Source organism: Oryzias latipes, chromosome 22, assembly GCF_053564925.1.
Source record: "Oryzias latipes strain Hd-rR chromosome 22, Olatipes_Hd-rR_3.1".
NCBI lineage: Eukaryota > Metazoa > Chordata > Actinopteri > Beloniformes > Adrianichthyidae > Oryzias > Oryzias latipes.
The window spans coordinates 3561645-3585595 of NC_136258.1; the positions used below are offsets into that span (position 1 = coordinate 3561645).

The following is a 23951-nucleotide window of genomic DNA, read 5'->3' on the forward strand; positions in this document are numbered from 1 at the left end:
AAGAAATAGTGTAATGATGAAATTTAACTTTTTTTCTTCTTTAAACAGTTGTTAATATCAATCGGCCAATCAGCTTCGCTGCCTGCTGCATTTAAAATTTTCTTCTCTTTTCTGTTTCCGGTTTGTTTACTCGCACTTCCTGGAAACAGTCCCTGGAAACGGGGGGAGGAGGCGCGCGCCGACTCAAAACAAAATGGACCTCCAAGAGGTATTTTATGAAACTTTTTAAAAAAATAAAGTTTTCGTTAACGACAGAGAATTGATCGATAATAATTTTTGTAGTCAGTTGTTACGACTTTCTGGCGCGTGTCCAACTAATTAGCAAACCGCTAAGCTAGCCTGTCAGCTAACCGTTAGCTTAGCGCCTCTCTCTCTCTGTGGAGTCTGGCAAGTGACAGCGTGCTAAACAAAGCACCTTTGCGATTCCGAGCGCACGAATGACTGGCGGTAGACCTCACACTCTATTTTATTTAACAATTATATTTCTATAAAGCCTTGAAAAGCGCTCAGTACTGTGGCTTCTGGTTTTTCAAAGTTTGTTCACTTCATAAACACACAAGTCATTATAAAAACTTTTTTTCTGCTCCCAGTGTAGCAACAAAAACATTTCCAAGCGTACACAGACACTTGCTAAAAAAAGGAGAAAAATTGCACACAGATCAATGGATGAAAAAAATGAATCAGTTTAGTCTAGATTTAAAATGTTATTGCTGCATACTAGACATTACATAATAGATAAACAAAGTTGCTTGTAAAAATCTTTATTTCTGCAGCTGAATTCTGTTGGAAACAAGTCTTACAGAGAGAGAGTAAAAAACAGGAGATGAATATTTTCCATCTCTGCTGGCAGGTCATACTGCTGTCCATGGTGCTGAATGAAAGGAAAAGAAACTGATTACTTTTATCAAACAGAATTTGAATGTATTTATTTTAAACATGATCATTATTCGTGTGATGTAGTTCTAATTATACTATGTACCTCCATTATATTGCAGCTCATTTCTTACCAAATTTGAAATCACATCTTTTTAGACCATTTACTGTAAATGAGAACTGGACTGAATGACTCCTCCTCCCTGGCGTTCAAAAACAGGAAGTACCTGCTGGTTACAAGAAGCCAAATTCCCATTGACTTCTATAGAGAAATCATTTTGTTTGTCAGAATAATCATTCTTGCTCTGCTACCTTTCTAGGGATATTGTTCTGTAATGGAAATTATTCAAGATGTAAACTGGCCAATCAGATGCCTCAGTAAAAAAGTCTGGTATCACGTCAGACAGATTCTCTCATGCCTTTCTAGTAATAGGAGTGTGGACAAGCTTATTCCTGATTCCTGAGAGTGGTTGCCATAGAAACATTGAATCAGGCCGACTAGGAATAATCACTGCTTACTGGCAATTTCTGGTCCCAACATGGCAACATTTGTATTGTTGACTTCATTAGGTTGTAACCAGAAGAAAGTAACTTTCTAAGGGTGATGTCACACTCGCCTTGTCCAGTTATATACTGTTAATGGTTTAGACTTACTACAAGTTCTAAGTGGAACTGGTTTGCAGTGCATGTTAGACTTTGGCATGGATGTCGTTTGTCAAAATTTCTGTTCATGTTTTTTATAGAATTTTATTGCCTTAGGATGCAATATTACAGGCAATAACATAACAATGACAAATATAAAACACAAGTTTAGATTGGGCACATCCTAATAAGTAAGAAAGAGAGAAATATAACTTGCAGCAATATAACATTAAATATTCAGGGATCAATTTGGGATCAATTTCAACTACTAAATGTGCAGACAGTTTTAGTTTTATACATTACAGATAATTTCTTTGCTGTGCTTGATTTTCTAGTTTAAAAAGGAAAATTCAATGTTAATAGGTTCCCTCCAGATCATCTTCCACCCTGGAGGTTTTTTTTACCTAGTTTGTAACCTGTAGATATCTAAACATGTCTTTTGTAATAAATGTTCTTGCAGTTTTGGAAATTATACAAGTGTCTGTCCACAAACCAGATTATGTATAACAATCAAGCTGCTATCAGCCCATTGGAAATAGTAGAAATTCAATGTCACCAACATGAGATAGCCCCCCCAGTACCTCCAAGACATTTCTGGATTGAGTTCCATGTCTAAAGTGTTTGTAGGATTCATGGGTTCTGGATCTTTTTCATGGCATGCTGGCTCATGAAGGAGTATTCAGCAGTACTCCAGAAAGGGAATTCTGTTCAACTGATAACCATTGAGTTTTCTGATCCTTAGTGACCCAAATCTGAGATGATACGTAAATGTGATGCCCAGTAATAAAGTTTTAAATCACATGGCTTGACCCTTTCCTTTGTCTTTGTTGGTCTTCAGTATTGTAAAACGGACCCTTGGTTTCTGATTGTGCCAAATAAATCATGAAATGATTTTTTTAGTGTTTTGTATGTGGATTAAGTCACAGAGATGGGGAGAGATAGGTGCAAAAACCTCACCTTTCAATATATTTTAAAAATTTCTTTCAGAGCCTTTCCTTGATTCCAATTATACAGCTGTGTTGTTTGGGGTGTAAGAAATTTGCCTACTTATTGAAATCAGTTTGTTGCTTTCTTAAATGTAACCAGGTTGTCCATCGGCTTAATGCATGTTTATGGTTTTTAACTCATAAGAACCTTAGTTGTTGTCCACTTGGTTTGTGGTGTATTCATTATTCCATTTTTCAGTAAAAATGGCTCTGGGTTCTTATGGGTTTGGGACAGAATTTCTGGACCACAGTTGACTTAAAGCATGCACGGGGGAATTGACAATGTGGCTCTGGTTCCTAAGGCAGCAGCAGGAGACGGACGTCAGGTGTTAAGCCGCCCAGGAAGTCCCAGTCACAGCAGCAGCAACCAGGATCAGAACCAGCCTCCTCCGGGAATAGAAGACTCTCAGCGCCCAGGACGGCTTGATCCACTGTTAGGTATGTTCATGAAAAAGCTGCTTGTTTTTTAACAGAACAGAAAAAGGAGTTTTCCTTGTCTGCAATATAAAAACTTACTTTACAGTCAGGACCATAAATATTTGGACAGAGAAACATTCTTTCTAATTTAGTTTCTGTACATTACCACAGTGAATTGTAAATAAAACAACTCATATGCCATTGAAGTGCAGACTTTCAGTTTTTATTCCATTGGTTGAACAAAAAGATTGCATAAAAATGAGAAAAACTAAAGCATTTTTTAAACACAGTCCCTTCATTTCATGGGCTCATAAGTAATTGGACAATTGACTTCCATGCTATTGCATGGGCAGGTGGGGGCAATTCCCTTGTTATGTCATTATGAGTGAAGCGGATAAAAGGCCTGGAGTTGACTAGAGGACTCATGCTTGCATTTTGAAGATTTTGCTGTGAACAGACAACATGCGGTCAAAGGAGCTCTCCATGCAGGTGAAAGGAGCCATCAATAAGATGAGAAAACCAAAAAAAACATGCCAGCAATTGCTACCATATTAGGAGAGGCTAAATCAACAGTGTGGTCCATCCTGAGAAAGAAAGAAAGCACTGGTGAACTCAGCAACGCAAAAAGACCTGGACGTCCACGGAAGACAACAGTGGTGGATGATGACAGAATCATTTCCATGGTGAAGAGGAACCCGTTTACAACAGCCAACCAAGTGAACAACACTCTCCAGGAGGTAGGAGGATCAATATCCAAGTCTACCATCAAAAGAAGACTGCATGAAAGTAGATCCAGAGGGTACACTGCAAGATGCAAGCCACTCATAAGCCTCAAGAATAGGAAAGCTAGATTAGACTAAAAAGCAGCTAAAAAGCCAGCACAGTTTTGGAAAAACATTCTTTAGACAGATGAAACCAAAATCATCCTCTACCAGAATGATGGCAAGAGAAAAGTATGGAGAAAGCGTGGAGAAGCTACTGATCCAAAGCACACTACATCATCAGTAAAACACGGTGGAGGCAGTGTGATGGTCTGGGCGTGCATGGCTGCTAGTGGCACTGGGACACTAAACTACTGTTTATTGATGACGTGACACAGGACAGAAGCAGCCCAATGAATTCTGAGGTGTTCAGAGACAGACTGTATGCACAGATCCAGGTGAATGCAGCCCTGTCTGCGCAGATCCAGGTGAATGCAGCCCTGTCTGCGCAGATCCAGGTGAATGCAGCCAAACTGATTGAACGGCGTTTCATAATACAGATGGACAACGACCCAAAACATACAGCCAAAGCTACTCAGGAGTTTATTAAAGCAAAGAAGTGGAATATTCTTGAATGACCAAGTCAGTCACCTGATCTTAACCCAATTGAGCAGCATTTCACTTGTTGAAGACTAAACTTCAGACAGAAAGGCCCACAAACAAACAGCAACTGAAAGCGCTGCAGTAAAGGCCTGGCAGAGCATTCAGAAGGAGAAAACCAGCATCTGGTGATGTCCATGAGTTCAAGACTTCAGGCTGTCATTGCCAACAAAGGCTTTTCAACCAAATATTAGGAATGACCATTTGGTTTACAGTTATTTCATTTGTCCAATTACTTACAAGCCCATGAAATGAAGGGATTGTGTTTAAAAAATGCTTCAGTTTTTCACATTTTTATGCAATCTTTTTGTTCAACCCATGGAATAAAAGCTGAAAGTCTGCACTTCTATGGCATATGAGTTGTTTTATTTAAAATTCAATGTGGTGATGTACAGAAACTAAATTAGAAAGAATGTGTCTCTGTCCAAATATTTATGGTCCTGACCGTATATCACAGTCTTGCTTTCACTGCTAAAAGTCTGAAAATGTATGCCTCGTTTTGAGTTAAAAGAAGCCTTCCCCCCTGAAATAAGCCACGGGTGATTTGGGAACATATATTAGAGAAAACCTTTAAAATGAATAATTATGAGAGTTCACTGCACTCTCTCGTCTTACTAAAAAAACGAGCTGTCAGAATTGTACATAAAGCCGGCTATTTTGATCATACAATTTATTTTATCAATCCAGACTTATAAACCGTATAACATTGTGGATTTTTACACCAACAACTTTTATACAGAATCTGTGGGAAATCGTTACCATTCAAGATCCAAAAACAGTTCTTAGAAAATGAAGGAGGAACAAACTGAGGGGATGTAGGAACTTCAAGATCAAACTGATAAGAACCACAAAGAAAAGTTTCTGTGTGTCGCTGTGTGGCACTAAACTTTGGAACGGGTTCAGTAATGAGCTCAAACAATGTTTAAATATCCAAATATTCAAGAAAATGGATAAAGAAACTCTAATTTCAGGATATGAAGATAGGAGGAGTTAAGAATCAACAGGTGTCAGGGGTTGACATAGCCCAGAACTTTGCAGTGGCCCACAGGGCCAGTAGTTTTTGAAAGTTACTGGCCCGACACCGCGACCCGCCGCCACAGGCGACACCCAAGCGATGGACGCCGCAACTTTAGGGTATGCCCCCCCCCCCCCCCCCCCCCCCGGAAAATTTTAATTTGGTGCATTCTGGTGACATTTGGCACTTATTTATACACTTTTCAATTACTGAAAATTGACCATATCAAACCTAAATCTACAGTCTGTTTCAGATTTTTGAAGAGAGAACTGCAGTGTAGTAGGTAACACTAGTTAAGAAGTTTTCATGCTGCTTCTAATCACTGCTATTTCGCATTTGAAGAAGATCATCAATCATTTCTAGGCACTGGATTTTGTAACTTGAAGAGAATCTATCTGATCAGAACTGGATTTAAAAACTGTTAAACTATCAAATGAATGAACTTAATAGGGGTGGGATTATATAAGGTCACTTCTTCCCACTCCTTTTCAAACAAAATATCAAGCTCTGCATGACTTTAGTTAATGGTCACTGTATTTAATTAAGCAAATGTGATTTAAGTGACTTTTTTTGTTTTATTTTCAGTTTTTTTTTAATGTATCGGTATGCATTGTATCATTTCTGTAATGAGTTTGATAAATCTGTGTAAATTCTTTATTGCTTTGACTACAATGCTTTAAATGTGAGAAACTCATCTCTAACAAGAATAAAAAATCAGGTAGTTGTATCTCAGGGAGGTAAAGCAGTGTTCTTAAATGTGTGTTGTGCTTAGATCTTCAGGACAGTAGCCTCTCACCGGCGCTCCACCTTCAGCCGGCAGCCTCTGGGATGGAGCCCAGCCTCACAGATCTCTCTCTGCTCCAGCAGACATATGCAGAGTTTGCTCCTTTGAGGTGAGGACAAAGATTTTCACAAAAGCATGAACACATTGTGATTTCTCAGAGGCATTGTCAGCAGAGCAAAAAGTGGAATAAAGCCTGCTCAGAGAAAACATTTAAAGGCTTTTTTTTTATTTTGACACCAAACAAGGATTGGGCTCTCCCATCAGTCATGGAGGAATGGGGGTCAGAGATCACCCAGCATGACTTCTAGGAAATGTCTAGGGCACTCGATTTTGGAATTGTTCGGACAGCACTACAAAATGGCGAAGGAACTATATAGTACACTATACAATGACTAGTGAAGGGATTTGGACAGCAAGATGTTTCCGAGCTAGCTTTCAAGAGGTAGGGGTGTGGCCTTCCAGCAGCCTCACTACTTATTGGTGAGAGTGGTTGGTTGCCATAGAAACGTTGACTCTGACCGACTCGGGCCACTTGCTGCTTACTGACATCGTCTGGTTCCAACATGGCGTCGGCCGTCCAGCGACTGAATTGACTTCATTTGATTGGAGCCTCACTCAGTTCTCTGACACAGTCAATGGTTGGACATGTGGGCCAGCGGACACCACATCCTTTTTTGAGGCATCTGATTGGTCAGTTTATAACAAGAATAACTTGGAATAAAGAAAAAGAAAAATCAAGAGAAAAATGATAACAAATTTTAATAATAAAAAACATGTTAAAAATGCATCAGCATAAGAATAGTCATTCTGACCAATAGAATGACTGAGTAACTGCTGCTTAGTTTTCTATAGAAGTCTATGGGATTTTGGCTTCTTGGAACCAGGGGATACTTCCTGTTTTGAACACGAAGAGGGAAAGGGCATTCAGCCTCAGTCCAGTTCTCATATACAGTCCATGATCACACTAAAGAATGTGGGCAGGCTTGCAGTAAAGCCGGAAACCCCACCACCCTGATTTCCTCAAAGATGATTAGGGATTAAGTGAAATACAACTGAGTCTGCCTTTGATGCTTTGTCTCCTCTAAAGGGCGTGTCCAGACTTTTCAATGACATCACAGGACGCCAGCACACATCAGGCTGGGGGGATCGCCTCGTACCCCAGCTACGCGATCCAAACAACGGTCCTCTCTACAGATGGTCGGAGCAGCTACTGCACTCTTTCAGACCACAGTTTCTCCCCCACCAACCTGTACAAAGTGAAGAAAAGCCCCCCCCCAGACAAGACTGCTGCAGGAGGAGCAGCTCTCCCCCTGGACCAGATAAAAGGACCTGGAGCATCCGGGGCTGAGAAATCCAGAGCTCTCTTTAATGTCAACAGCACTGTTTCTGAGGACCCATGGGGGAGGTTCAACACAGATGTGCTCAGCAGCCTTCATCAGCCTCCAGCATGCTCGGCTCATGCCCCCAACTCGTCTTCAGGAGGAGAGGCTGAATCGGGGGAGGTCAGAGCCGGTGAGGGGGGGCCCTCTGCAACTGACCTCTGGCCCTCTGGGAACCAAAAAATCTCTTTCCTGGGTTTCGTTCCACAGTCCCAGTCCACTCCAGGAGGAATCATGATCCCACCTGGGTCCAGAGTCCAAGTAGGTGTGCATCCCCCCCCACAGGTCCCAGCTCTGCCAAGTCTCAGCTATGTGCAGAAAGTGGATGCTTGGAGGGCAGGTCAGAGTATAGGGTTAGGGTTAGGGGGGCTCTTGGAGACAATGTCAGAACCCAATCCCCTGACCTGTAACGCCCCCCCCAGGTCTAGTGGTTCACAGCAACACCCCCATCTTGCTGCTGACTCTCACAACGTCTCTGGGCTTCAAGTGGGGCCTTCTGTCGATGCGTCTTCGGTCCCCAGCCTAGAAGTGGAGAACTGCACCTCCTATTTGACATCAAAAGGATCATTGCCCCCACCCTTTCCAAAGCCGCTGCAGCTCCACCCTGATGAAAAGAGTTCTGTGAGTCAAAACTTAAAATGTAAAGAAACATTTGAGAATGAAGGTGCAAAAGGTGCAGATCCCATCTTACCTGTTTTTCTTGTAGATATGTAACCTGAGCATAGACCACCCCCCCTCAACTTTCCCGACTCCATTTGTACCCAGAGGACCAAACAGAGGCCCTGAATGTGCCCCCACAGTTAAAGGATCCACTGGCACCCCCTTGGAAAGCTCTCAGCCACCTGCAGGTAAACTCAGTGAATCTGCTTCACAGAAAATATTCCATCAAATAAATACATATCTGCTCCTCACTGGGCGAGTCTCTGAACGGTTAACACACTTTAGTACAAGCAGCAACTTTGACGCTTGATAAAACAAAGACGGAGTACGCATATTAGACACACAAACTGCGTTTGGTGTGAACGGACAAATGACTTAATCCTTGTGCTATCCTAGGCACTTTAACATTGGGAGTTGGGTCATCTAGACCCACTAGACAGAGCTCTGAACCTTTTTTCTTCAATGATTTGTGATCTTCACTGGTGTCCATGGATTACATGAAATCTTTCCACCTTTATCCACCTTTCTCATGGTAGGAATAACGCATCAATGTAAGGGGGGGGGGGGGGGGGTCATAGGATAGCACAAGGGTTAAATGATGCGCATGCGCACAAAGAGGAGGGGGGTTGAATGGGGGGGTGATCCTTCCTACACCTGTGTGCTGAACTGTGGCCAGTGATCCTTAGTTTCTTCTAAAAAATCTCTCTGTATAAAATGGAGTGTCCCTTTCACACCTGCATCACTTGTGTCATAGGGGCACTTTGTCGAATCAACAAATGCTTGCAGCTCCAAGCTGGTTTGTTTATAGACATTTGTTTAAAGTCTGCGTATTAGGGATGTAAAAGATACAGATATGAGTAGAAAAATTGATCTGGTACTGACAGTACCAGTGGAAAACCAATCATGAACTAACAAGGCAGAACACAGGACTGGACTCAGATGCAGAGCTTAAGGTTTTAATTTCTTGGACACAAGAGAACAGCTTGCTTTGGCAGGTGAAAGCACATGACAAACAGGCACAGGACAAAGGGAAACACAGGCTATAAATATATGAGGAGGGGAAGCACAGGTGGGAATGATCAGGGATGATGAGGCAGACTCAGGTGTGGGGAGCAGACACAGCAGGAAGGGGAAGGTCTGGAACGAGAGGTAGGTTAGACTTTCAAAACAAAACAGGAAACCCCACACAAGACAACAGGAAGCTTGATGAGACATGACATGAACAAGATTTTGTTGGTAATATAATCAGTTTCTGGCAAACTATGTCAGTTTATCTTCCTGTTTTGTCTCCACTGTCTTGACCTTTTTATGAAAATCGTCAAGTGATGCGAACAAAAAAGTCCAATCAGGCCAGGCTGCTTCAACCAAACGATTGGCTAAATGTGACCCACAGTGAGGGACGTGTGCACCAACTTATGATAATGCTTTATGTTACAGCACTTAGAAAATGTCCCCCAATGCCAAGTTTTAATGTTTGAAACTGTTATGTCAAAGACAGTTTGTTTGGGTTGATTAAAATAAAAAGTGACAGTAAAAAAAAGGGGGCGGGGTCTGGTAATAGTTGTTTTCATTTGTAGTTTTAAAAACTAAATGAGTAATAAATATCTAGATTTGAACATTTAGGCATAAGAAATGGACTGTTTCATATCGCCTGAATGTTTTTTCATTTCAGGGGAAATTCCCGTCAAAGGGAACTTTTCTGGATCAGCTGGGCCCCCCCCTGTTTCTGCAGGCCATCATTGTCCAGCCCTGTCAGAGGCGGGGACACTCAGAGAGAGGACCCTCCCTCCACAAACAGAGGAGCAGCGGGCTACTGAGGCCGTGGTGAAAGTGGATCAGGGTGTGTCCTTGGTTCCCCGGCAGACCCCCAGGGGGGGTGGAGAGGATTCTGCTGTCAGTTCTACAGCAGGGTTGGTGCTGCGGGAGCTCCTCTCCCATAGGATGAATGGAAAATCAACAGGTTTGCCTGCAGCCTCTTCAGCCCCCCTCCTCTGGGAAGACACATCTGCATTAGTGCAGATGGAAGCCAGAAAGCTGCAAGGCTCTTCTGTGCCCCCCTCCTCCACTGCTGCAGACCCCTGGAGGATGGGGACCAGGTCCCACTCAGAGCCCATGCTCAGCTTAAAGGTGCTGAGGCAGAGTCATGCTGGACAAAAGACCCCTATTCCATCTCCGCACCCCAGTCCGCCATCTACAACTGCCCCCACCTGTCTGTCACACCACAAGGCCGCAGGCAAAGCTGCTGGGGGGTCCCCCGTCCTCTGTGATGCAGCCCGGCGGACAGAGCCGGAGGGCTGCAGTGCCGCCCCACCCAAAAAAGTCTCAACATCGCAGGTCTCTGGGCCTCCACCAGCAAACACACAGCAGCTCTTACACCAGGGGGGGGTCCCGAGGGATGACGAAGAGCCTGGACAAGTTGAGCCCCCCTCCGTCGTTACCACAGACGTGGATATGCTGAGTGACAGGAGCAGTGACAGCTCCCTGACTGTCAGGGTGGCCAAGCTACTGCAGGACGACCCCTCCTCCACCACACTGTCCAGCCCCCCCAGCAACGCGGAGCAGGATAGCAGAGGTAATGCAGTCCCACATCTTCATGTGTCCAGCAGAATTTCTGATCGTGGGGGGGTCAGATTATACACGTTTATTTGTTTCAGAGAGGAACCAGCAGAAGGTGTGGGCTTGGTGCCGCCAGCCTCTGCAGCTAAATGAAGAGGATAGGAGGGGGGTTGAGGAGGTGAAGAGGCTGCTGCTGCTGAAGGTCTGTCTGCCAGTGAAGACTGTTATATAGTGGGGACCCCCCCCCCCTGCAATGAAGGAGGTGACCATAGTGCAGGAGCCTCTGTGCCTCCCCATAACTGTATGTGTCTCTGGTCTTTGCAGGGTGAAGGCAGCTCCGACACCGGGGGCAGCAGCTCCGACACTGGGGGGGCCATGGCCTTCAATCCTGCAGACAGCTATTTTGGCTTTAGTGTGCCCCCCCCAGATAACCTCTTCAAACCAGTTCCAAAGTGCTTTCACTCCACATCACCTGCTTCTCCCCCCTCTGCAGAAGTCTCCGAGGCAACACTTAGGCCCTCGGTGAAGCAACATGAATCAGCAGGACACGCAGAGGGAGGGGCTGCATCAGCAAAGTTAACCAATAAATCTGGTTTTGTCCCCCCCTGGAGCCAAAATTTGACCCGTCTGAGTCAGAAGAGGAGTGAAACTGTGGTGGGGCAGGAAAAAGAAGCCCCCTTGTCGCTGACTGATGGGGGTACCTGCGTAATCAGCTCTGCCTCAGATGTCAGTCATGAGGGGGGGCAGTCTTCTGCTGCTGGAACAGAGCCCGTCCCCTCCCCCAAAACCCGTGCTCACAACCTCCCTACAGCCGGCAGCGCCTTCAGGCGATTATCTGTCAGCAGTCCTGATCAAGGGGCGGGATTCTCCAGTCCTGCGGGGGGGTGGGCCCTCAGAGAGCAGCAGATACCTGACAGCTGCAGGTTTGAAAGGGGGGAGACAGCCCAGTTCACCTCCACGACACACTGCAGAGGTGCAACATCGCCTCCTCCCTTATATGAACAGACTCCAGGTGAGTTTGGGGCTTTTTCTTCTTCCAGCAGACTCGCACTGGTCAAACATCTCAAAGGGGGAGGGGCAGAGATGTGAAAGGATCTGAACAGTCAGAAAAGTTCTAACATCTCACGTTTCACGGATAATGTTTGAATGAATGTTGGGGGGGGGTCTGTGCACGTTCACATGTACACGTGCACACATGTATGTGTGTTATGGGGAATAAACCAGTAAAAATGTAGCCTGACTCTCTAATTTGGTAGAATGGAAGGATTTGTCAAACTCTTCCACTAAGACGGACTATAATTAGAGGAACAAATGTCATCAGGACGCCACTCTGTAAATGTCTGTGCCCCTCCCCCACAGCAGTTCCTGTGCTGCGTCCCTACAAACCTCCTGGCAGCGATGAGCTCTTCTACATCCCCGATAGAGAAGCCAGCTGCTCGCCTGCCAGCACCATGGAGAGCACCCACCCAGGTAAACTGGAGCCAATGCACTTCATCCTGTAACCACTAGAGGACCGCCTTTTAATGCAAACCTCTAACCACCCTACTGTCAACACCCACAAAATACACGCTCTTTGAACCTTCAGGATTCTGCAACGGTTTAGGCGATCATCTGTTTCTGACGCAGAGAAAAGCAAATTTTTCATATCAGCAACACACAATGCAACACATTAGGAATGTAAAGGGCTGCGTGATGACACAAATTGCAACTCGTTACTAACACAAAATGTTGCATAATGGCGCAAACTAATATCCAACACATTGCTAATATAACGTTGCAAGATGCTAACGTATAATGTAGCATAACAGTGCAAACTGTAACACATTACTAATGTAAAGTGATGCAAAAAAGGCGAAAAATACATTATGTTAGTAACGTAACATGTTGCATAACGGCGGAAACTGAACTGCAAGATAATAATAATATATTTTATTTATAAGGCGTCTTTCTGAGCACTCAAGGTTTGATTCTAATGTAAGGTTGGAAGATGCAACACGTTATTAATTTGCAATGTAGCGTTATTGGTCCAAACTGCAACACATTACTAACAATAGGTGATGCAATTCTGGATGTCACCTATAGATGTTTTGGTTTAACTGGTTGACTAACTAGAGGCGGTCTAACTGTAACCAGGCTCAGACGACGCCGTCCCCCCTCCCTTCAGCAGTGACGTCCTCGGGCAACAGGACCCCGGGCTGGAGGCTGGGGTGACATTCAGGCATTCTGAGGGCATCTACAGCAAGAGGGTGAACTCCTTCAACATTCAGACCACAGGACTCACAGGTGAGCCCCCCCTTCAAGCAAGTCCTCATGAACCTGTGTCTTAGTGGAAGGGGGGGGGGTGGCGGGGGTTAGAGACTTCTTTTCAAACATTCTTCTCTATAAACTCCTCTGCAGCTCACTCCAGCCCTCCAAAATCTCAGCTGCCCCCCTCCACAAACAAGCAGGTTCTCAGGAGAGACCAGAGGACCAGCCTGCACCACTCCCCCCACCTTGAGCAGACTCAGTCCAGGTTCCAGCCTGACCATGCAGTCCACAGCCTGGACCTGCTGTGGCAGAGGTTCTGTGAGACCTGGGGGGGGTCAGGTCCAGTCTGTAACAGAGAGACTTCCCTAGTGGAGCGTCTGCAGCGCCTGTCCCAACTCATTCACAGCATGGAGGGGCACGAGGAGGGGGGGCTTCAGAAGGTCACAGGGACACAGAGGAGCAGAGGAGAGAGGGGGGGTCATGGTGCAGAACCAATGAGGAAAGCTGGGGGCAGCAGAGAGGACGGAGCTCCAATCCACCTTCAAGCTGAGGAGGCTCTACAGGGGGAGGATAGCATCCAATCCGTGTCCTCCTGGAGCTCTTCAGTAGTTCACACAGAGCGGTCAGAGACCCCCTCCCCCAGGTCTGACTCCAGCATCGACACGCAGCGCCTGATCCAAGTCTACGGAGCCTACCGAGTCCAGAAGCTGAAAAACTGCTCTGGGCTCGGGAAACTGCACACAGCCATCCACAGGCCTAAGGGGGGGGGGGCACATCGCACAGACTCTCCCTCTGCCCCCCCTCCACCAGGATCCACAGAGGACAGGGTACGAGTTTCCCCACCTGGTCTCAGATGGTTCTGTTCAAAAGTGCTGAGTCATGGAAGCTTAACTGACTACATGTCCTCAGGTCTCGTCACACGTGCCACACCCAGCATGCTCCGCTTCAGAGGGGAGGAGCAGAAGCCTCCTGGGGGGTCAGTGGAGCCTCAAACACACATCCATATTTTTCATTTTTCACGTCTGTTACAGCGGCTTTTAAATGCCCACTCCAACTATATTTGTTTCTATTTTCAAAACATTCCCAGTGGTCTTTCAGTTATGATTATGCAGTTTTTAGCCCAAATCAACAAATCTGCCGTTTCTTAGGACATATTTTTTGAACATCATTAGAAATTCCCCTTTGAGTTTTGAATGTTGGCGCAGAGCAACCCCAACCCCGTCACCTCCCTGTTGCTGAGAGTTCTGTTTGGTTGCTCCCGGATTAGCTTATAACCCCAAGCTAACATTAGTGACGCAAAAAAATGGTGAGCAATATTGGAGCCCTCCAGCTTTACAGTGTCGGGCCAGATTCCAGCTCAGACGAGGAATACAACAGCGCACACGAAGGGTTGAGGAGGAGCGGGGAGACTTTGGCCCGCCCATGGCTGTTGAGCTTTTTCACAACGCGGGTTTTATCTGCTCCCAGTCCACGATTTAAATAAAGTACCCAAAACACCATTTTCATCGAAAAACCTCTAACTTTACTGCCCCACCCATCCGCCCTTTTATGGAAGGTTGTTGAAGTGGGCGGAGCAAACTCTGATCAAGACCACTGACCTACAAGCCCTTTTTCAGAACTTTCTGCATTGTGTTTTTGGTTGTAGGTCTGTCAGGCTGTGTCCCAATTCCCACACTTATCCCTTACTTACAGTTTACTACTAAAGGTGGTTCACTAAAAGATTAACTAAAAGCACTAAAAGTCTGGGACTGTGTAGTGCCCTGGATATTAAAAGCAAATTCGGACACCATGCTCAATACATTTTTTTCCTTTTTTTTCTTTTAAACGGCGAATATGACGTCACCAATTTCACTAAATTAAAATCTAATTGGTGCGAGTGTTTTGCGACGGTCATTCATTAATGCAGTGTTTTTCAACCAGTGTGCCGCGGCACACTAGTGTGCTGTGGGAGATGGTCCAGTGTGCCATGAGAAATAGTCCTCATTAACTGATCTAAAAACATTTCCCATCTCCAGGACATCAGCATCCAAACAGGCCCTGATAAAACACTGAGTAGTGAGGAATATAAAAGATCATAAAATACTTTTTTCTTTGTGTTTATTTGATTCTATTAAAGACATTTTGATAAGAATGACGGTACCACAATTTAGCCACAGATTCAGCTGTTTTCTGAAAAGTCCCGCCCCTTTAACTGTCTCCACCAATCATTCTTGGAGTCTTAATCACATGTCATCAGTCTGACCAATCAGAAGTGGTTAAAGTCTTCACTTCCTTGTTCTGATTCTGCTGATAAAGACTCTCAGTTCCAACATAAATACCAGCTAAAGCTCGTCTTTAGCGGTGTAGCTTTCCACAGAATCCGGTATCAGATCGTGGAACAAGTGAACAAAACAATGAAGCTCAAAGAAGAGAGTCTGTCTGCCCTTTTGTGGCAGTTTTTATACTATATCTCCCATGATGCATTGGCTTAAAGGGACAGCGTCTCAGCGCACAATGAGTCGTCCTTGTTAAACGTCTTGAAACCACAATGATCAATTCATACTATTAGTTTCTCCTTTTTTTTTACAAGGTTAAAGTGTGCCGTGGCTCAAAAAAGGTTGAAAAACCTTGGATTAATGCAACGAGTTCTGAAGATGAAAACATTGATATTTTATTAAAAATACATTTAGTTGCATTTTCCTTGCAAATATTGTTAAAACACAATGCATTGTGGTCCATAGTGAACTTCCATGCACACTAGTTCTTTGCAGAGACTTCTGGGAAATTTTTAGGGCACTTGATTTTGGAATTGTAGATTCAGACAGCACTACAAAATGGTGAACGCCCTATACAGTGCACTATCTATTGAGTAGTGAAGGAATTCTGTCCCAGCTTTAGAGTACTGCTGCTTTCTGCTTTCAATCTGATTATCTGATTTAAGTTGCTTCATTTCTTCCCACAGGAAATCTGGACATGGTTCACAGCAGGAGCCAGCCACTCACCAGAGACGTTGGAACCACCTTTCCTTCCCCAGGAGACGCCAGAGGCTTTGGACAGACCCCATCCTCTCTGTCCACCACAGTGATTGGAGGAGGAGGGACCCCTCCCAAGTTTCAGACTAACCCAAAACGGGGGAAAAGCAGAAGGGGTCCCTCACAGTCGCATCCTGGAGGTGAGACGATGTTTGACTCACAGCAGCTTTTCTGTGGACCTCAGAACCAGCAGGTCTTCTCCTCCTTCAGGGGTGTCCTGGTTCATCTCCGCGGACACTTTGAGGTCAGAGGAGCGGAAGGAGAACCGGCCCGAGTCTGCCGCCTGGTTCCAGCATTGGTCCCGGGTTGAACCGTGGAGAGAGCCGCTCCGACTAAGACAAGTCCAGCAGGACCGGAGAGAGCATCAGACGGACTCTGAACCAGAGCCCCGGACCAAGTTTGTCACCTCCACAGGGGGGCACATTTCTCTGCAGGTCGTTTTTGGTTCTTTCTGTTTTTTGATAAGGAATACTATGTTTCTTGGTTTTCATTCAGTTTCCTTCCGTCCTGCAGGAGGCGCTGCAGATGCATCGCCCTGACTTCATTTTACATTCAAGGCAGAGGATGAGGCGTCTGGCTGTACAGGCTCAGGAGAGGAGGCTCCTTAACGTGGAGGGTGCATTCTGCTGCCAGACAGGGGCTCCACTGAGGCTGAGGATGCCTGGAGGTAGATGCCTTCTGGCAGAATCTGTTGTTGCTTTCTGAGCTGCTGTCTCACACTCTGATTTTCTGTATGAAGGTTCGTTTTTAAGGAGGGCCGTTCCGAGGAAGGAGATGATCCAGAGGTCCAAACGGTGGGTCCCCGGGGGTCCTGACCCAGAGGGGGATTAAAAGACATTCATGTTCCGGGTTCATCTTTAGCGACTTTCTAACATCTGACCTTAAGTTTGTGAGATGAATCCCTGATCTGTCGTTACAATCTGCTGCTCATTTATCTACTGTGATGTTTCAGGATTTATGAGAATCTACCGGAGGTGCAGAGGAGGAGGGAGGAGGAGAGGAGGAAGGCAGAATATCGCTCCTACAGACTGAATGCACAGCTCTACAACAAGGTATACGCCACCAGATTGTTGTTACCTTATCATCGACATAGTTTAAAGAAGCTAACTGAGTGTCGTAAATCCTGGCGCTGCATAACTGTTAGTCTGAGCTTGTTGCTATGGTAACCAGTTGGCGAAAAGGTTTACCTGTGGAAACTCTAAACTCAGTTTAGCCCCTCCCCCTCTGTTGCTCACCTGTGAATGCACTCATGTCAGTCATGGATGAACTCCTGAGGTTTTCCTCTCACTGTTTCTGATGTAGAGAAGCAGAAATGACTGTAGATTTAGCAGATTAAACCATCAGACTGTCTTGTCACTTCTCTTTCTTTGTCACATGATCATATTAGAGACACATAATCCCACTGATTACCTGATGATGTCTGTCTCTCAGAGGATCACGGAGCGCGTCCTGGGACGTAGATCTGCATGGAGATGACCACCAACTCCAAAGCAACACCAGCTATGTTTTAATCTGACTGAGGCCTGAGTGTTTCACTGGTTATGTTTTAGAGCTTTTTACTTGAGATGTTTTAAATTTTAAATAAACGTTTTTACTGTTTTCTTAAAGAACTTAAAGAAGAGTTATTGGAGAAACTTCGGCAAACCAAACATGTTTGATTAGTTTATTGATCAGGTAGTGTGACAGCTGACAAGGTGGCAGATTACACTCAGATTATAAACATCCTGCAAATTATTTGGACACTCGTGCACTGAGCTTCCTAGAGTGTAAATAGAAAAAACTATAAGTTAATGACATGTAAACGTACACAACATGAAAAATGGCTTCACTGTTCATCCATTCTTAACCTTTAATTCCCCCCTCCTAAAATGATAAATCGTTCAAACTTTTACTGAAACAATCCATTTCAGGGATTTTGATCTTTTACACGGCACATTTATTATTTCATAAGCCTACCGTATCCCTCTTGGGATTGCAGAGTTGCTGGAGCCTATCCCAGCTACTGTTGGCTGAGGTCAGAATTCGAACCAGGGCCTTCTTGCTGTAAGGCAAGAGTGCTAACCCTGACGCCACAGTGCAGCTCCTACTAATAATAATGATGGCAGGTCAGTTTCTACTTTTGTGATGATGCAGCGGTCTGACTACACGAGGGAAGTGGCATTTAAAGGGTTAAAATCTCATTAAAATGGTTGTTTTGATGAGTTTTTTCTGAGCGTGTACCTTTGTTACCACCTGAATATTGAAGCCACATGAGGGTAAACAGCAGAGTCAACACAACACATCTCTGCAAAGCAGATGCATCCATGCAGACGCAGCAGATGCAGGCGCTGCATCAATGTGGACAGACCAGCTGCAGTCACCGGAGTCTGGGTGCAGACGTAGGTGCTGCATGCAGGCACACACAGCAGCGTTACATCAGTAATGTTGGATTTAGAGGAACACTAAACGTCACGATCTGCTTCAGGAATTTTGAGGAGCTTCAACTTTTCCCCCAGGAAATCTGCGTCTTCTGCTTGGAGACTCCTGAGCCTCGTTTCCACTGAGTGGTCGGGTTGAGAATGGTCCAGACAATTCAGGTGAGGGTTCCCACTCAAAGGTGGACCGTCACTGCACGTGCTGGGTGTAGACCAGGGGCCCCAAATCAGAAATCCTGTCTCATCTGCTGCTGAACACCTGGATCAGGTTTGTTTAGCCAATGAGGAGCTTCAATTGCAGAATGGTTAGGAAAAAATGTAGGACCACCGGCCCTCAAGGCCTGGATTTGGGCACTCCAAGTGTAGACCGATTGTGTAGCTTTGTATCATAGTTGTGCTACAGCAAAAGCTAAGCTATCGACGACAACAATGAAGGTCATCAAGCAGCTCTTTGTTTCTTTGTAGATACAAAGCATTTAATATTGTTTGAGAGGAGATTGCGTGCAGCGAAGGAATACGGCCGAAGACATTGGCGTTAGTTTAGTGCTTAATATTGTTGTAACGACCTGCCGCCAATCAACAGGCTTCATCGTATGACGACAGTACCTCCACCCTAACCGGTCCATGCCATTTTTCTGTGGACCTACAACCATCAGGGCCCAAAAATGGTGCGGTTCGATCTGGCCTAATGGGTCCATTACACCCAAAATACCGGACTGGTCTGGATCGGACCGGACCGCTCAGTGGAAACGAGGCACTGGTGTCCTTCCCGGTCCGGTGCGTTCAGGCCTGCAGCAAACTGTGAACCCTCTGCAGCTGCCGCTGGGACAGGACGAGGCGGTGGACCTGCTCCTGACCACGGGGGCATGGCACCATGAGTCGCCCCACCAGCACTGTGTCTCCGCCCCTTTCCTCTTTGGCCTGCAGGCAGAGTTTAGATGTTTCACATTCTGGAGCAGAAGTTCAAACCCAAAGTCAGCGTGAACCCACCTTCACAAAGGGGGGCGAGGGGAAGGTGGCGAAGTCGGACGGGACTCGAGCTCCTGGCTGCTGGCTGACCACGTGCTCCGCCACCTCGTCCTGACATAAGGCAGGAGGGGGGGCATGTTACATGAAGGGACAAGCTTGAAGGATGTTTACCTCCGTGGTGGAGGGTGGGGGAGGCGTTCACACCTTCAGCCGTTCCAACGTCTCTCTGAGGGACCGCAGTCGAGCCGTCTGCTCCAGCAGCTGCGCAGCAGGGCTCACTGTGGAACAAACAGAGCTGTTTTGGGGGGGGGGGGGGGGGCAGACTGGACATTTGTGAAATCCTTGTGTATGTTTTGTATGTGTGTGTGTGTGTGTGTGTTAGTATGTGTGTGTGTGTGTGTGTGTTAGCGGTGGCTCTGTATATAATTTGCATTTGCTGACATTTTCAAATTCATGTCATCTTGATTTTCCGTAGTTAAAGATAAAATAATAAATGTCATCCCCCTCCCTTCACTAAATAGGAGCTTTGCTGTCTGCCCCCCTCCCCCATCTTCAGGGTCAGCAGAGCATTTTCCTACTGAACATTATGGGATGTTGCACACCTGGGCACTTTCCCGTCACGTCCACCACCTTCACGTTGGCGCTCATCTGCAGCAGAGTCTCCAGCAGCTGCTCGGTCTTGCGGTAGAGGGCGCCGGAGAGCACACGGGGAGGGCCGTTTGTGGAGGGCAGTTTGGGGACATGGAGGGGGGGCAGGGAGGCGAGCTGAGCGCGAATCTTTTCCGCCTGCAGAGGCAAACATGACAGCAGCGTGTCAGTCCTCAGTGACCCTGGGGGTGTGGGGTCCCGGGTGGCGGCGGCGTCTTCACCTTCAGCCTGTTGTTGTCGTTCTTCAGCTGTTTGATGCAGAGCCGTTGAGCTTCAATCTGCTGAGTCAGCAGAGGTGAGTCAATCACCTGAAGGCCGGCTGATACCGGGCTGCCTGTGGAGGACAGAAGAGGTTTATGGCCCCGCCCCTCAGAGGACAGGTGAGGGCAGCGGGGGTGGAATGCCAAAAACGAGGCTACATCACTGGAGGACTTGGTCTGTACATCTCTAACAATGAGGAACATCTCACCTCCTGCAGTCCCCATTACCATGGAAACCGCACCCGTTGGGCCGCCTCCCCCCAAGTCAGTGCTCATCTTGGACTGGCTGTTGAGGCGCTGCTTTAGCTCCGCCTTCTCTGACTCCAGCTGGTCAATGTCAGCCTGCAAGGTATCCATGGTCTCCTCGAAGTCCCTGCAGATAAGGACGGCATCACGCAGCTGCAATGCTGGGGGGGGGGGTCTGTCTGCGTGTGTCTGTGTGTTGGGGGGGTCTTACTTTTCTTTCTTCTTCAGCAGAGCCTGGGTTTCGTCCAGGCGAGTCTGGATTTTCTCTACGCGCTCATCTGCATCTTTGGATGAACTGTCCAGCTTCTTTTCCAGGAGGCTGAGACGGACACTCGCCTCGCTCAGCTCCTCCCCCTGAACAGCCGCGCAAATTTCAAAACTGAGGCTTCAAATGCTTTCAAACAAACAGAATCCCAGATGTTGATCACAATTCACATGAGTCTAAAACATCTAAAATAAATACAAATGACAAACATTAACCTGAATGATTATAATAATTTTTTGAGAGCTTTGCTGAAGTTCTCGGCTCCTAAAGACAGAGTCTCTGTAGGTGTGAAGTGTGTCCCTTTGTTGTAATGGAAGCTTCTGCACGTGCTCACTTTGATCTTCAGAGATTTCTTCAGCTCCTTGATGACCGTCTCTCTGTCCTCCAGCTTCAGGCCCAGTCCCTCTGCATCTGTGATTTCTGCTCGCAGGGCGGCGGCCTGCAGCTCCACAGGGGGAGGGTTCTGGCGAGCATCGTCCCACATCAGTTTAAACGTGAAAGGTCCAAACTGTAAGCGAGCGGGCGGGAGATCTGCACTGCACCTTACCTTCATCTGAGGCTTCTCCGAGTCATACTCGCCCTCTTGCATGGCTGTGGCCATCTTGTTCATAGTCGCTATGACGATGTTACAGGACTGCCGCAGACACTCATAGGTGTTGGCGCCCTGAGATCCGTACACCTGAAAGTGAAGGAAGGATCTTTTTTTTTTGCTTCGTCCTGGATGATCAAATGTGCATGTGCTGTCATCAGTCGTGCACTTGCAGAGTTTTGAATGTGCAAAGTCGTGCACGTGTGTACCTGCTCTGTGGCTTGGAAGGCCACGTCCTCCAGTTTGACGGCTGACAGCCCCTCCTGCTCCCCCAGCGGTGACATCATCTGCGCTCCTGCCGCTGCCACTTCCTGCAGCACGGCCACCACCCAGGTCAGGTGTTTCCTGGAGTCTGAGAGCGCGTCCGACACCTGTGGAAGGTGGGGGCTCTATCAGCATTTTTAGCATGGTTTCCTGCTGGCAGAAAGGGACTCATCGCCATGGTCACCTGCGGCCCAAAGCTGAGCGCCGCCGGAATGCCTGGAGCGTCGGTTCCTGGCATCCTGCGGCGAATCTTCTTGCAGAACTGCCTTATGTCGCTGCAGGACGTCTCCAGGTCCTTCAACAGCACAGCTAGCTCCGCCTTCTCCTGACCGGCGTGCAAGAATGCCCGCAGACGCCCCACCTCCACCGCCATACAGTTCAGGGCGCTCTGGGTAAACTGCAGAGCAGCAGCAGACGTTAGCCTCAGAGCACACAAGTCTTTTCCCAGAATGCAGTGCAGCTCCTACCCTGATGTGGTCAGCCAGCTGCATGGTGCAGTCCTCTGTCTGATCCGCCAGGTGGATGCTGTACAGGTGCTGCAGAGGGACAAATGTCAGCAACAACACTCTTGTCAACAAAAAGTTTGGCTTTGTGCAGGGGGCGGTCTGTGAACCTGGTAGTACTTGATGGCCTTGGTGAGCGGCTCCACGCGGACCGTTTCATCCAGCTGGTCTCTATGCAGCAGGTCGATCAGGAAGTCCAGGGAGCGCTCGTGCACGCTCATCTCAGGGTACAGAGAGCCCACCTTTTTGTAGACGTTCACGCTGCACTGAGACAGAGCCCTGACGTGCACGGGCACACACACCGTTTACAGTTTCAATTTAAATGGATCAGCTGTGGAACAATATAACTGAGCAGTGAGGCATCAAAACACTGATATCAAACTCAACATTCATGTCACATTTAGAGGAAAGGTTGCAGCAAGGAAGGAGTTTCATTTCATGAAGAGGTGTGTCTGTTTATGAGTGTGCGTCCGTGTGTGTGTGTGTTGGATCTTACTGCTCGTATTTGTGCAGCGTGGCCTGCAGCAGACTCAGAGAATAGACCAGACCTGCAGCGAAACTCAGCTGCTCCCCAACAGAACCTCTCAGGCCGACCCGTTCCACACATCCTTCACTGAGCTCGAACTTCTCCTCAGCCTGTTTGCTGATCAGCTCTGCCTACACACAAACAAAAACACACACAGACATGCTTAAGCACAGGTGTTTCACTAAGGCCTTAGTCACGTAGACCCCGATGGCGGATTGCCCTGGTTGGTTTCCGGTTTGCCCTCTTAAATACTGAGCCTTGGCCGCAGTCAGCTGGTTTTAATGGATTGTTACACGATTTTAATCCTGAAGGACTTCATTGTTTAGTTATTCACAGCATCACAGTCATAGGCAGAGTTACAGCATAAAAACAGCTGTTTTAAAAGATAATAAAACAAGTAGAAAATACAATTTAAACCTTGGTCACATATGGGTGCTGTGGGCTTTTGGGTCGTCTGGGCCCACAGGGGGTTATAGAGGGAAGCACAGCTGTGTCTTGCAGCTCCTTGACTCATGAGACTCATGCTGACGTCATAAAAATGGAACATACCATTGATCCTGTGTGTGGTCAGTATATTGTGACGCATCTGTATGGATAACGTAAGGTACACACACTGTAAGACATACGGGTGATGCTTTTGCATCGTGCCCTTATGCCACATTCTAGTCGGTGCAAGTACTGAGCATTTGCAAATGTTGAGTGCAAAGGGTTTGCATGTGATACGTAAGTGCACGTAGGACGCCTATAGGATGCTTACATAAACTCCGCTCTGATTGTGCAAGGAGCACACACTTATCACACAAACAGCACTAAAGGGTTCCTTGTGCATTGTGCTGGGTTTGGAAACCCAGTGCACTGTAGGACTTCCCGGGAAGCTTTGCAGTGGATCTGGCCTTACCTTACAGACGGGCGTTTCTGTGTTAAGATGGACCCTCACTCATCCAAGAGTTACCCCCTGAAGTGGGGGGTCCCTCAGGAGGCGGCTCTGAACCCATTGCCATTTTCTGTTTACGTGCTGCCACTGGGAATGCTGTTTCGGAAGCACAAGCTAAACTTCCAACTCTATGCCAACAACAAATTTATGTCATATAGAGTCAGGAACATACATATTTGGACAGATACACATTTTTTCTAATTTAGTTTCTGTACATTACTGTTGGAAAAATGTAAATAAGTTATCTCATATTTGCTTTTTTATGCACCACCTAGATATACAGTAAATAGGTGATCTAATCATGTTTGCAGAAGTGTTTGTGTCCAACTCTGTTTCACAGGAAGGTGGAGGTGACACCCTTGGGAGAAAACGATTATCTTTGAGTCTTTCCAGCCTCTTCCT

At 46.6% G+C, this 23951-nt stretch overlaps 2 protein-coding genes across 25 annotated transcripts in view; one reads left to right on the forward strand and one right to left on the reverse strand.

Moving 5' to 3' along the window:
• The first annotated feature begins 54 nt into the window (after window positions 1–54).
• alms1 (ALMS1 centrosome and basal body associated protein) lies at window positions 55–17550 on the forward strand. 3 transcript variants are annotated; one of them, XM_023951318.2, is made up of 18 exons: window positions 55–208; window positions 2804–2939; window positions 6067–6187; window positions 7166–8078; window positions 8164–8305; window positions 9790–10689; window positions 10772–10875; window positions 10998–11685; window positions 12033–12143; window positions 12807–12956; window positions 13071–13747; window positions 13830–13896; window positions 15862–16071; window positions 16142–16365; window positions 16445–16598; window positions 16671–16725; window positions 16884–16983; window positions 17363–17550. In XM_023951318.2, the coding sequence occupies exons 1-18, from the start codon at window positions 194–196 to the stop codon at window positions 17405–17407; spliced, it is 4812 nt and encodes a 1603-aa protein (XP_023807086.1). In that variant the 5' UTR covers window positions 55–193; the 3' UTR covers window positions 17408–17550. The 3 variants fall into 3 exon arrangements, with proteins under 3 accessions (XP_023807086.1, XP_023807087.1, XP_023807090.1); XM_023951319.2 differs by having other exon boundaries at window positions 12036–12143; XM_023951322.2 differs by lacking the exons at window positions 13071–13747; window positions 13830–13896.
• Window positions 17551–17580: 30 nt separating this feature from the next.
• Window positions 17581–23951, reverse strand: part of dctn1b (dynactin 1b) — a 59373-nt gene continuing 53002 nt past the window's right edge. For all 22 annotated transcript variants that reach the window (XM_078940555.1, XM_023951332.2, XM_023951330.2 and 19 more), the window contains 14 exons: window positions 22586–22746; window positions 22200–22368; window positions 22054–22122; window positions 21771–21983; window positions 21532–21693; window positions 21281–21412; window positions 21068–21196; window positions 20680–20822; window positions 20432–20595; window positions 20184–20296; window positions 19917–20100; window positions 19519–19592; window positions 19336–19425; window positions 17581–19266 (listed from right to left, as the gene is read on the reverse strand). In XM_078940555.1, the coding sequence (XP_078796681.1) occupies window positions 19129–19266; window positions 19336–19425; window positions 19519–19592; window positions 19917–20100; window positions 20184–20296; window positions 20432–20595; window positions 20680–20822; window positions 21068–21196; window positions 21281–21412; window positions 21532–21693; window positions 21771–21983; window positions 22054–22122; window positions 22200–22368; window positions 22586–22746 (1941 nt within the window). In that variant the 3' untranslated portion in view covers window positions 17581–19128. The remainder of the gene's footprint in view (window positions 19267–19335; window positions 19426–19518; window positions 19593–19916; window positions 20101–20183; window positions 20297–20431; window positions 20596–20679; window positions 20823–21067; window positions 21197–21280; window positions 21413–21531; window positions 21694–21770; window positions 21984–22053; window positions 22123–22199; window positions 22369–22585; window positions 22747–23951) is intronic.